We start from the raw sequence: 12,376 nt of genomic DNA, 5'->3' as shown, positions 1-12,376 counted from the left end.
TTACATTGTCAGACCAAAAGACTGTTTGGTTAGACAAAATGGTGATCTTTCCAAACTTATCGGTGTAGAGCTTACAGGAATATGAGTGAAGTATCTGAAGTGGAACCTTTTAATGAAGAATGATTGAAAATTCAGTTTCTCATGTTCACTAACAAAGACTGTCCACAAGCATTTTTACAAAAACTTAGTTGCTCCCATTTTAATTACAGGCAACTTGAGGCTTACCATATTCTGCCCTTATTTAACTTATTATTGACCAAAACCATCAAGAACACTTGTGCATAGTCAGGGAAAGAAACAAAGCCTCAACAATAGATGAAAGTAAGAAGTGCAATCAGTTAAACTAGCATGGGGAGTAAAACTAGGGTGAATAAGTGCATCTTTGATCCTTGTATCACCTGCATCACATCTAGAAAACAGAGGGCAGCCACAGAAAGGGAATTTAGGCATTTTTGACCGAGATGTCAAAAAACTGAATTATAAAATTCAATTAATCTCCTCTGACAGACAACATACAACTTTTTTTGAACCTACTGAAAGGGGGGTTTAAGAGCAGTTTATGTTCACTGACCTAAAATACACTAAGATCCTGTTCTGATCAAAATGTTTAACTTTGGAATAAATAGATAAGAGAGAACTGCAAACTGTTATTATTGATAGCCTAGTTTAGCTCACTTCGAAGTTAATATGTACAGAGGACATTCCAGCTTGTTGTCTTGCTGCAACCAGTGAAATAGGCAAACAGTTTTCTGGCTATGTTGTTAAAAACATAGAATTTGTAACATAACAAAATGTGGTGTTCCATAGATAGAAAAGCCTAAAACAGTAACTTTATAGAAAAAGAAGCCTGTTTTGTCAGTGATGATATTTCTGTTTGACAACAAATTTATGTTGACTGAGTAATTTATGTTAAGCATTATAGTCAGTGCTTGAATCATTATCTCAGTAGCTGAAACATTTAAGAAATTGTTACTTTGGGGAGGTGGATGATGGTGGGTCTCATGAAGTCACAAGCACATAGAAGGACAACGGGAGATGGGAAGTCCTCTGTGAACTTCTGATCATACTACATCACTCTTCATAGCTGCATCCCCACTGCACTACACCATGCAATGCATTGAACCAATAAGCGGTTTAGGGAGGGAGGGGATGGGGCAAGCAATAAAGGGGATGGAAGGTGGAGCCTGTGAATTCCAGATGAGAGATGGAGGAGTATTGTGCATTGGCACATGACCTGCACTTCAGAAAAGGTAATCCACCTGAAGCTAAGCATATCTGGGTCCAGCCAGTACTTAAATTGGAGACGATCTAGAAAAAGCTTAGGATGCTGGTGGAAGTGTTGGCGACACCAGCAGAGGACATTTAACCATGTGGTCTGTGTGGGGATCTCAATGTTATAGTGCACTGACGGGGACACTGCTAATTGGTGCAGTTTTTTAGATGAGATGTAAATTTGAGGTGGTCCTCTGGTCATAAAATATTCCTGTGCATTTTTTAATAAAAGAATAGGGTGTTTCCTAATGTCATAGTTATCCTGCCGACCATAGCCTCGTCAATTTGCTCCCCTAATCATCCCCTGTGTCTTATTGGCGAACTCTCTCTCATTCCTTCACTAGCTAATAGCTAATGCGTATGTAGTAAGCCTGCTGTCAGCATCATCCAGGTGGGTGTAACACAAGGGTAGTGGTTGAAGTGGCTCACCACTGTCTATCTAAAGCGCTTTGAGTAGGGTAGAAAAGTGCTACATACAAGGAATTAATTAATTCTGCTCATCCTCACATAAGTGGACTGGTATTAGAAGTTAATTATTCCTGATAAGTGTGGCTGAATGACAGATAAATCATATTACGCTCCATGTCACCCACTTGTTCTCAGTGATTGCTGGAACGACGGATGGATGGCAGATAAAGATAATTTATGTTGGCAAGTGAGAAAATATACTATTGCCAAGATATTTTAGGCCTGATTTTCAAATAACAAAACATCATCTAGGATGTGGAATTGAAAGCTCCAGATGAGGTCATCTCATCATTACTAGCCACTTGCCCTTAACACCAAAGTGACCTAAGCTTGTGTATTGAAGCAGTTGTGGGAACTGAAGTGAAACAGGTGGCATGAACAGACTTTCAGCACCAATGTGGACAATACCCGAGGGGCTGACTCAAACCCTGACAATTCTGTTGTTGAAGTTAGTAGATTCTGAAAAAGGAAGGGTGGTAGTTTGACTCTGAAATGAAATGGTTACCAGAGGGAACTGCAACAAATTCAACCTGTGCCCCTCCTCAGGCCCCCATATAAGTCACACTCTCACATGGGAACAGATTGTTTACATCATGCCAGGTTACCGTAGCAACACCCTTGCTGCAAACCCCTTTCAAGTGTCACTTGAGACAACTTGTTTTACAAAGCAAATGGCTTCCCTCTCTTGGCTTGCCAGGCTTCATTTAAAGAGCTGCGTGGCTGGTACTGTCGTGGCATCCTGTGAATTTTAGAGGCATAGATTTTAAAATCCACCTCTTGTCATCCTCATCTTTGCTGTCTTACATCCAAAACACTCCCCACTGACAGTTGTTTAGTTGAATTGAGGCTTGACCTGCAGACTGATCTCAGGCACTCTTCCCAGAATTGTGGGGGGTGTGGGAGGGGGTAGGGCTTTGGGGTCTGTGCACTTATGTCTTTCTTCCTGAGTCTGGTATCAGGCCAAGAGAGAATCTGCCCACTTGACTGTCTTTAAAGCCTTATATAGTACTACAATTCTGCAAGAGGGAGTCATTACTGGGAAAGGGAAAATAAATAGAGCCTGGATGTCCCCATAAATTTAACTTCAAGGTGGAGGTAGGAGACAGACATTGGATCTCTTAGTGATTTTTTCCTCATTCACTCTTGACTCATTCCTTCCAACCAAAGCTACAAGACTGGCATCTCCCTCTGGGTTTCTGTCAGAGGAGGTCAATCTCACTGCTTCTTGTGTTGGTATTTTTGAGCATACTGCAAGTATTGATTTGAGAGCTGAAAGGGATTGCAGCGGTCCCATGCCCAAAGCTGAAATGCACAACTACAGCTTTATATTTTCATGGTTTTAAACTTTTAATTCTTAATGTTATATATGGTCACAAACTTGTCCATCCTGTCTCTGATGCTAGGTTATATCCTGTTTAGATGTGTTCTCAAGGTCTGAATTGACTTATTGTGGCTTCCTTATGGTTTAGGGCAGGGGATGGCAGCTTGCGAGCCACATGTGGCTGCGGCTGTTTTCGGAATGATGGACGCATTCACATTTTCATGCCTTAAAATATTATTCAATAGTACTTTCATAAAGATAATTTATTTATGAATTAATATTATTCTTTTTTTATTTAGATATATTTTTAGCTTTATGTGAATCAGTCTGTTGTGCACACTGACTGTCCAAGTGATTTAAAACTGAGATGCCAAACTGCAAGATGGCAACTAAGGAATAACAGCGAAAAGTAGAAGGTGAAAACCGTAAATTTAAAGCCAAATGGGAAGAAAAATATGCTTTAAGCAAAAATCTATGGGTCTTCCAACATGTCTGATTTGCAGTGAAAAGTTATCCAAAGACAAATCAAATTTCGAAAGTCACTTTTTAACAAAGCGTGAGACATTTGCAAAAAAATATTTGTTTGGAGAAGAAAGGAAAAAAGCAATAACAAAATTAAAGCAAAAAATGCAACAGTCAACGTTGATATTCAGCAGCTGTATACAATCTTCAAGTAATGTGACTGCAGCAAGTTTTACTGTTTCTGGTGAGACTGCAAAGCATGGAAAACCTTTCACAGATGGAGAATATGTAAAAAAAAAAAAAAAAAAAGTGTTTTTAAAATTATAATTAAAAAAAAAAATTAAAGAAACTCCACTATCTGCAAACACTGTTCACGACAGCATCAGTAAGATAGGCAAGAATGTGACAGATCATCAAATTAATGATATAAACTCGGCATCTGTATTGTCTTTGGCATGTGGCAAGTCATGCGACATGAAAGAAATCGCATAAATTAGCCTACTGGGATGCTATGTTTCTGATAAAGAATTACTGGCTTTGATACCTCTGGACAAACTCAAGGTGAAGATATCTCTGCAGCGATTTTGGAATTTTTGACTGTTTGGGAAATTGACATCAATAAACTGTTATCTATCGTTACAGTTACCCAGTATGACGGGTAAAAATAAAGGGTTTGCTACCCTCCTCAAACAAATGCGGAGCACAATGCTTTTACGTCTCATTGTGTTATTTATCAAGAAGCATTAATCGCACAGACATTTCCCTTCAAAGTTGTAAAGGTGATGAATTTACTACTAAAAATAATTAACCAAATAATTGCAAAATGACTTAATCACTGTTAGTTTTGTGCCCTTCTCAAAGAAGTAAACAGTCAGTATTTGCACAATAAAGTTTGTTGATTATCCAGAGGAGCAGTTATGAAAAGTTTCACTTCTTGCATTGAATATCTTAAACCCTTTAAGTCAAAAGGAACACGAATATCCAGAATTAAGTGATGAAGAATGGTTACATAAATGTTACTTTGCTGTTCATATGATGACACATTTAAACCACCTGAATCAGAACCTACAAGGTAGAGGTAACACTGCAAATACACTTCTGGAAACAATCATTTCTTTTGAACAACAACTACTTTTGTTTTCAGAAGACTTGATTCATTTGCATGATTCATTTACTGGTTGCTTCAGAGATTTCATTGATGAGAATACCACTCTTTTGATTTTGACAAAACCACTTGTGACGAATGTCAATTGAATACATTTTTCGTGGTTTCCAACAGTTTGACAGGGCTCAGTTTGAACTACGACTAACAGATTTGAAAAGCAAAGATTTGTGGTCTTCAAAATTTACATCTCAACAAGTGGAAATAAAAAACCTGGAAAGAGAAAAGGTGACTTTAGCCATGAATCACAAATGGAAGTAACTTTACAACTGTCAAAAAAATGACCATCTGATTTTTGAAATGTGGAACAGCTTTCCAGACTATTATTGCCAACTCAAAATAATAGTGTTTGGAATTTTGACAATTTTTGGGTCCACTTATTATTGTGAGCAGACGTTCTCCAACATGAATGATATCAAAGGCAAACTAAGAAGACTGGCTAATGATAAAAGCTTAGAATTTGTTTACAATAACAGACTTACAACTACTCACTGAACATGAAACAACTCGGTGTGGAAATGCAGTGTCAAAAGTCTCATTAAATTGTTTTTCTTTATTTTCTGTATTTGAAGTTTTGTTTTTGTGTTAAATGCATATATACCCATATTGCTTTAAAAAATTGCATCTCAAACCCCCATCTCTACCAATTGTATATCTTGGGTCAAACATTTTGGATAAAATGGCTCTTTGCTTTAAAAAGTATGCCGACCCCAAGTCTAGGGTGATTGGGGCAGGACCATGCCTCCTTAAGTCACCTCAGGGTTGGCACTGACCACCTGTTCAGTTGAAGTTACCTCTGTCCCTGTCACTATTGATGCAGTATTTTGTTTGTTGCAGATGTCATTCAGGATGGGACTGTGCAGAAGTGTCTGGGATATTAGTTGTTGGTCCATCAGGTTAAAAGAATGTGATTTGCTCACTGTCAACACTTTTAACTCGAAATCTCATCACCTTCTCAGTATGTTTTCTCTTGTTGTTTCTGTCTTTAAATATAGTTTTTGAATTTCCTGTTGGTAAATGTTTTACCATGTCTTTTGACTAAATCCTCCTTCTCCTTTTATTCTCTAGAACTTGATTTATACTCTAAGCAATATGGTTTAACTGTCAATTCATTTCCACCATTGCCACACTGTGTGGCCCTAAGCCAATTAATTAACCTATCTGTTTGCCAACTGACTTAAAAAAACAAACTTTAAGCAATTGTAATAATCCTGATATTGTAATTTGTCTTAAAGATGTCAGCTGTAAAACCATTTTCCTTCATCCAGATTTCTTTTATTATTTACAAATTTATAATAATAAAGGCTGAGGTCTTCAACAAAAACATAATTTAAGATAAATGGCACATCAGTGAACAAATAACACTTTGCTCAACAGATAAACGGAACTATTAAGAAAATGTATCCAATGCCATTGGGCACTTTTTAATTCTCCCCTTACACTTAATTGGTCTTTAGCAACAATGACTAAGGGCCGATTTATACTTCACGCTCAGAATGCATACGTGCCCACATCATGGCTGCCACGCGCTCCCAGCGTTCATTTCACGAGCAGGTCCTCAGAAATTAACGCGACGCGTCCTCAAGTTGCAGTACCAGCAAAAAGTCGGGGGGCACAGTGTGCTAAAAGTCAGAACGTGACGTCAAAGTCTCTGCTTACTATCTACATGTGACAGTGAGCCTCTATGGAGATCCTTCGGGGATCGATGTGCGTGCTTTGCTATTTGATGAATGGTTCAAAGTGGTGAAGCAAAATGCCGACACACGGATGCATTCGTGGTGCTTTTATATTCAAGCGTCGCATATTCCCGATCGTAATGACACGATACATTTTAAAAGTCTCACATACCATCTTTTGTGCCGTCTTTTTTTTTTTTTTTTCTTTACCTGCTGTAAGGTCCAAGAAGCTCGTAGCGATTAAAAACTGGGATGACATTTATGATGATCTGCTTTAATAATAAAGTAAATTTCAAGGTTAAAGTGGACATTTCGAGATTAAAGCAGAAATTTCCACTATAATCACAAAATACACATTTTCACCGTTTCCTTTATTTTTTTCTCACTGGTTCAAATATAACGCTATACATTATGTTGCTGTTGTTAAGTTGCAAAAATAAAAAAGACGACACAAAAGATGGTATGTGAGACTTTTAAAATGTATCGTGTCATTACGTTCGGGAACTGTCTACATGTGACAGAAAGCCTCTATGCCGATCCTATGGGATGGATGCTTTGATGTGGTGAAGCAAAATGCCGACATACAGATGCATTCGTGGTGCTTTTATATTCAAGCGTCGCATATTCCCGATCGTAATGACACGATACATTTTAAAAGTCTCACATACCATCTTTTGTGCCGTCTTAGCGCTGTGTTTGAGCAACTGAAAAAAAATAAACGACACGGTGAAATTGTGTATTTTGTGATTAAAGTGGAAATTTCGGCTTTAATGATAAAGTCAACTACAAGGTTAAAGTGGACATTTCGAGATTAAAGTAGACCATCTTAAACGTCATCCCAGTTGTTAATCGCTACAAATTTTTTGGACCTGACAGCAGCGGCAAGCAGCAATAGATCACCACACAGAACAAATTAAATGTATGATTTTCCAACTCTCTGCACATTTAGAATACTTCAATTTATACTTTATATCACTTTCATGATGAAATGCATTAAAGTGTGTATGTTACATTTTACATATAATTTCGTTTAAATAATGAATACTGTTAATAATTACACACATGGGGGTGACACGGTGGCGTAGTGGTAGCACTGCTGTCTCGCAGGGAGTTATGTTGCCGGTATTTCCTGCTTGTATTCCACACTGTGCTCCGGTTTTCTTCCAAAGATATGCAGATCTAGGGATTTGGTGCCGTTAAAATGACACTAGTGTATGTGTGTGCTTGTATTCACCTTGCAATGAGCGGAGACCTCGTCCAGGGACTATTTCTCACACGTGCCCAATTCTTGCTGGAATGGGCACATCCCTGGATTGATGGATTTAATCAATAAACATCCTTTTCAGAGATATTGCGGTAAGGTGTAATCGGAATTTAATAGGTGTTCTAGGCAGTTCACAACACAGAAAAGCCGAACCTGTTCTCACAGTGGTAATATCTCGCACTGTCACCTGGTGGATTCCTCCAGATTTATGTAAAGTACTAGCGCAAGTATAAACACTACAACACTTGCGGAGCAGGAGCATCCGCTGCAGCATGCGTCGCGTCGCAGGAAGTATAACTCCGGCCTAAAGCCAGACACTTCCTGTAACTCAGTCTCTGTCTTCCGTGGCACATGGGGTAAATTTTAGCTCACCTTTTCTTGGAAAACTGATTTAATTCTAAAAGACTTTTCTAGCAGTTATGTTCTTGTTTTTGGTCCTGTTATGGCCTCGCTGTTGGGTTTAGGTCTGAACTTTGACTGGACCATTGCAAAACTTTACTCCTCTTTAGCCAGCTTGATGTGGTCTTATTTTTTGTGTTTTTGGGCCTCTGTCTTGCTGCTTGATCCAACTAATCTTCACTTTCAGCTGATAGAGTTGTCCATAGTTTACAATAATAGAGTAAATCAGATGGGGCTAACACATTTTCATGCCAAAATACCTTTATCTTTCTGGAATTCAGCTCATACTGAGACTTGTGATTAAATCCTGGGTGTAAATATCTTGTAAAGCGAAAATCGCAGTGAAGGGTTTTATGACAAATTTACTCCTCATGTCCTGACAAGCACTTAAAATATATTGCTGTCGCAGCCCAGACTTGGTCTCAGCTTGTATGCACGCAGACAGACATCTGTTTCCTGTACAGCCAACATGGCTTCCATCTAGTGGATGCAGATCTGCCTTGAATACTGAAGGAGATATCAACAAATCTGGGGAGCTTATACTACAAAAGGGGGAATCCAAAACAAATATTCTTTTAAGTCTTGGATTTGTTTGTGTGTTGTGCTTTAAAAATTCATATTGACTATTTTACTGAGAGAGGCTATGGTTTCAGCCTGCATCATAAAGACAAGAATTATCAATGTGTTAAAGAAAACAAATAATGGACTGTCAGATAAGTAGGTGTCACTCATCTCCATTATATAATGAGAAATATTTTGCAAATCATCATAATTGGTCCACAGTGGACAGAATGCTGCTTGCATTCGTCATTCTAGAACAACTAGTTATTAAAAACAGCAATACCAGAGTCCTCGTTGCAGACTACTGCTTAGTATTAGCACTGTTGTACCATCAAAGCTGACCACCAAACTCAAACTGTGGACTTTGCGCCAACCTCGACAACTGGATTTGGACGTAACTTGCAGACCTCAGCATGTGCACATTGATGTGTACAGCTCTGTTGGGTTACCAATAAATGGGATGGCCACTCAGTGCTACTGCAGCCTGGAGAACACCTGCAGCATCAGCTGTACTCCATGTGTGAGAAGAACTGGTATAATTCTCTTTTGACTTTAACAAGTTTTTTGTTTTAGCGAATTGCAAAAGCTCCTGACTAGGTACATTACAATTACATATCGGCAATACTAGCAAAACAGTGCCTCCAAACAGCAGGGATATTTGAAATAATGTATTGAATTAATGCTTCCCCAAATTAAACAGAATGAACCGAATCTGTGGTAGACTGGTGAGCAAAAGCCAATAAAAACAAGGCGGAGAATTAAAAAAAGAAAGCACAAAGATTAACAAGCTTACGTGCAGTCGAGATGTTTGTAATTTCCCATTGGGTAATTAACCGAGTACTTTTTCTCTTTTATAAAAATATCGTGTATGGAATTTTAGAATTCATACTAGGCGACACGAATTTATTTCAAACCCCTCCATCATCAGGTCCCTGGCGTTTCAAAGCAGAAGAAAAGACAAGAAGCTTGATGGTCCTCGAATTCCCACCCTACCCCTATAAAGCGAAGTGCCACCACCTGAAATGTGTAGCATTTCGCCGAGCTGAATACGGTATGAAGAGGCGCAACTTATTACAGAAAAAGCAGCATCAGAATGTTCTGCACTACATCGCATGGAAGGGGTTTGACCTTCTCGTATATATCGCGATAAAATCATTTATCCGTCTATGTTGTGCATTTCAGAGTCGCGTGGCGCACCAATAAGTCATCCATCAGTAAGTTTACCGAAGGCACTAAAATCTCGGTCCAGTCTATTACTTAGTCTTTAGTTTATATAGCGTTATTAACAATAACGGTGTGTGGAAATGAAAGGGACTGCCATCTCCACACGTGTCATCGGTCCGTATAACAACGTAGATCTCTTTGCGTTTTACAGCAAAGTCCACAACAAGTTTTTTTTCAAGTAAAATTAAATCTTAAACAGGAACACAGACAGTGGGAGGATTACAAACCAAGGTGGAGAACAAACCTACGTATACAGAGTGGCGAGGCAGCGGAGGCAGTTGGACAACTCCAAAAGGTAAAATAATTTTTGTTGTTCACGGAACACGCAGTCCAAAAATAACTTTTAACTTGCTGATAACGTAGTTAAGCAACTTCCCAAACAGTAAAAGCATATGATCAAGCACATTTAACACAATTCAGACCCGCTGGGGGCGGAGCCAGGGTGCAAGGAGACCCTGGACAGAGCACCAACCATTCGTTGGGTACACATTGAGGCAGTTTAAAATTATCCGTGAAATTCGCAATGCTTTAAGATGTAGGAAAACACGAGAACGAGAGAAGGTTCAAGATCCATGTAGATATGAAGAAACACTTTTGCGCAATTAGAGAAACTGACATCTGTGATTTTTGTACGTTCTTCGTGATTATAGAAAACGGATCGCTTCAGTATACGTGAACCATAAATAAAAATACATTAACGAACATATCACATATATGCGTTCAATAAATTGGTACACTAAATTAAAGTATTACGTAAATAGGCCTACTCAAAGCATTAACTGTAAAAGTAATTAAAATGCAAGTGCTCAAATTGTATGCAAGTTTCTTGCAGAACGCAATTATTTTCAAATCCAAAAAAACTATTTTCTTTCTAGTCACTCTGAGATATTTGGCACATTAGCGACCATAAATGGGATGATCAAGTAGTAAAGCATATAGGTGTGCACGAGCCACTCGTTCTTCGTGCACTGGGCGTCGTTTCACTCTACCCAAACGAACATCCACTCGCAACAAGCGCCCACCAAGATGTTTACTCACCAGAGATATGGCACACCGTCGGGTAGTCCTCGCAGCAGTCCCCTGTTTTCTGACAGTAAGTGTCACAGTAGCAGATGGTCATTCTTCTGTTTAGTTCAAAGCAATCGTTATTGCGCCCTGGACAACACTTGGGTGATTCCCGATGGGCACATCCCGTCTCCACTCGCTGCACCAGCAGCACCATCATCGCCAGTATTCCGCAGACGAACAGACACTTGTCCCCATGAGACAGTGCCATATTTCGCTAATCGACGCCTTTGCGCACCTCCCGACCGATCACTTGAAACAGAAAAACAAACGGGAAGTAACAGTCAAAAGCCCGATGAGGATAACATGGTCCCTCAGCGTGGAGCATAAAAACATCCCAAAAGTTCGGTAGTTTTCACTGTTTCACGGGTGCTCGGGCGTCTCCATGGTGCAAGTTCGCCTTAACGCCCTCTACCTAGAAGGAGGAAAGCGACTGCTCCGGCAGCAGGGGGCTCCGAGTGTGCTGTCTGATCGGGGGGTGGAGGGTGAAGATTGTGCTTGTGCCCCGCCTCGATGTAATGGACTGGCACACGCGTTTTAGGAAAGCAGGCACGTCCTGAATTTACCGGTAAAGTTAGAAAACGGAGTTTTTTTCTTCGTGCTGATACAAAAATTAGAGAAAAAAAAACCGGTTGACCACGGCCAAACACTTTAACTGTACAGTACACCTCCCACTGACGCATACAAGATTGCTCAATAAGGTGCGCTGTGGTCGGCCACGAGGACACACTTTACTGAAGTTGTTCTTTCTTCCATGTAATCCGTTATTGAACCTGCTTAACGGAGGTCAGCATAGCCTTCTTGTCACAACTGGACAGGCATAGCTTTACCAATTAGTTTGCTTTGAGCAATTTGTGTCGCCCTTTTAACACTGCACAGTTTGATTTCTGTTTCAAATTCATTTACTACTCAGGTGATTTGTGAGTGATTTATATATGCATTATCAGGGGTGGTACAGTGGTCACTGCAGCTGCCTTAAAGCTTCAGGGTCATGGATTCAATTCTAGCTTTAGACTCTGTGTGGAGCTTCCACGTTCTTCCTTGGTCTTCTCATATAAAGGTTGTCGCAGTTTGGTTTGATTTAATATATCATGCAGTGGAGTAGCATCCTGTTCAGAGTGACATCCCATTTTATCTAATGCTGCCATGAATCCACATAACTCTGCTTTGATGAAAATGGAGTCTGAAATGAATGGTTGCTTTAATATTATTTTTCAAGTATTCAAACAATTGTTGAATAATTTTGACAGCTTGGGATAGGTCCTGGATTTGAAAGGCACCATATGACTGAGACTTGAAAAGTATGTGATAGAAGTAAGGTTATATATCAGACAGAGTCTTGATAGGGTTAAAATGCACCATGTATCTTAAATATGAAAAGCAAAATTTGAACAGCACATGGTACAATGTGAGATAGTTTCGATAGACATAAAAGGAACAAAGTGACAGATATGTATAGACACTTTGCCTTGTTTCACCCATTAAAGAAGAATTTTCTGTCC

At 39.4% G+C, this 12,376-nt stretch overlaps 1 protein-coding gene and 1 long non-coding RNA gene across 3 annotated transcripts in view; one reads left to right on the top strand and one right to left on the bottom strand.

Annotated features, from left to right (window-relative positions):
• Positions 1 to 5,253, top strand: part of LOC120540616 — a 51,668-nt gene extending 46,415 nt beyond the window's left edge. Inside the window, exon 5 of the long non-coding RNA XR_005635830.1 lies at positions 3,361 to 5,253. This is a non-coding gene — a long non-coding RNA (uncharacterized LOC120540616). The remainder of the gene's footprint in view (positions 1 to 3,360) is intronic.
• Positions 1 to 11,504, bottom strand: part of si:dkey-178e17.3 (somatomedin-B and thrombospondin type-1 domain-containing protein) — a 50,351-nt gene extending 38,847 nt beyond the window's left edge. The window contains exon 1 of one of the 2 annotated variants that reach the window (XM_039771532.1): positions 10,848 to 11,504. In XM_039771532.1, the coding sequence (XP_039627466.1) occupies positions 10,848 to 11,085 (238 nt within the window). In that variant the 5' untranslated portion in view covers positions 11,086 to 11,504. The remainder of the gene's footprint in view (positions 1 to 10,847) is intronic. The other variant, XM_039771533.1, reaches the window with a different exon arrangement.
• Between the last annotated feature and the right edge of the window lie 872 nt (positions 11,505 to 12,376).

This window comes from Polypterus senegalus, chromosome 12, assembly GCF_016835505.1.
Source record: "Polypterus senegalus isolate Bchr_013 chromosome 12, ASM1683550v1, whole genome shotgun sequence".
Classification (NCBI taxonomy): Eukaryota; Metazoa; Chordata; class Cladistia; order Polypteriformes; family Polypteridae; genus Polypterus; species Polypterus senegalus.
Note: the sequence above shows the minus strand (reverse complement) of the source record. Positions and strands in the feature narration are given on the sequence as shown.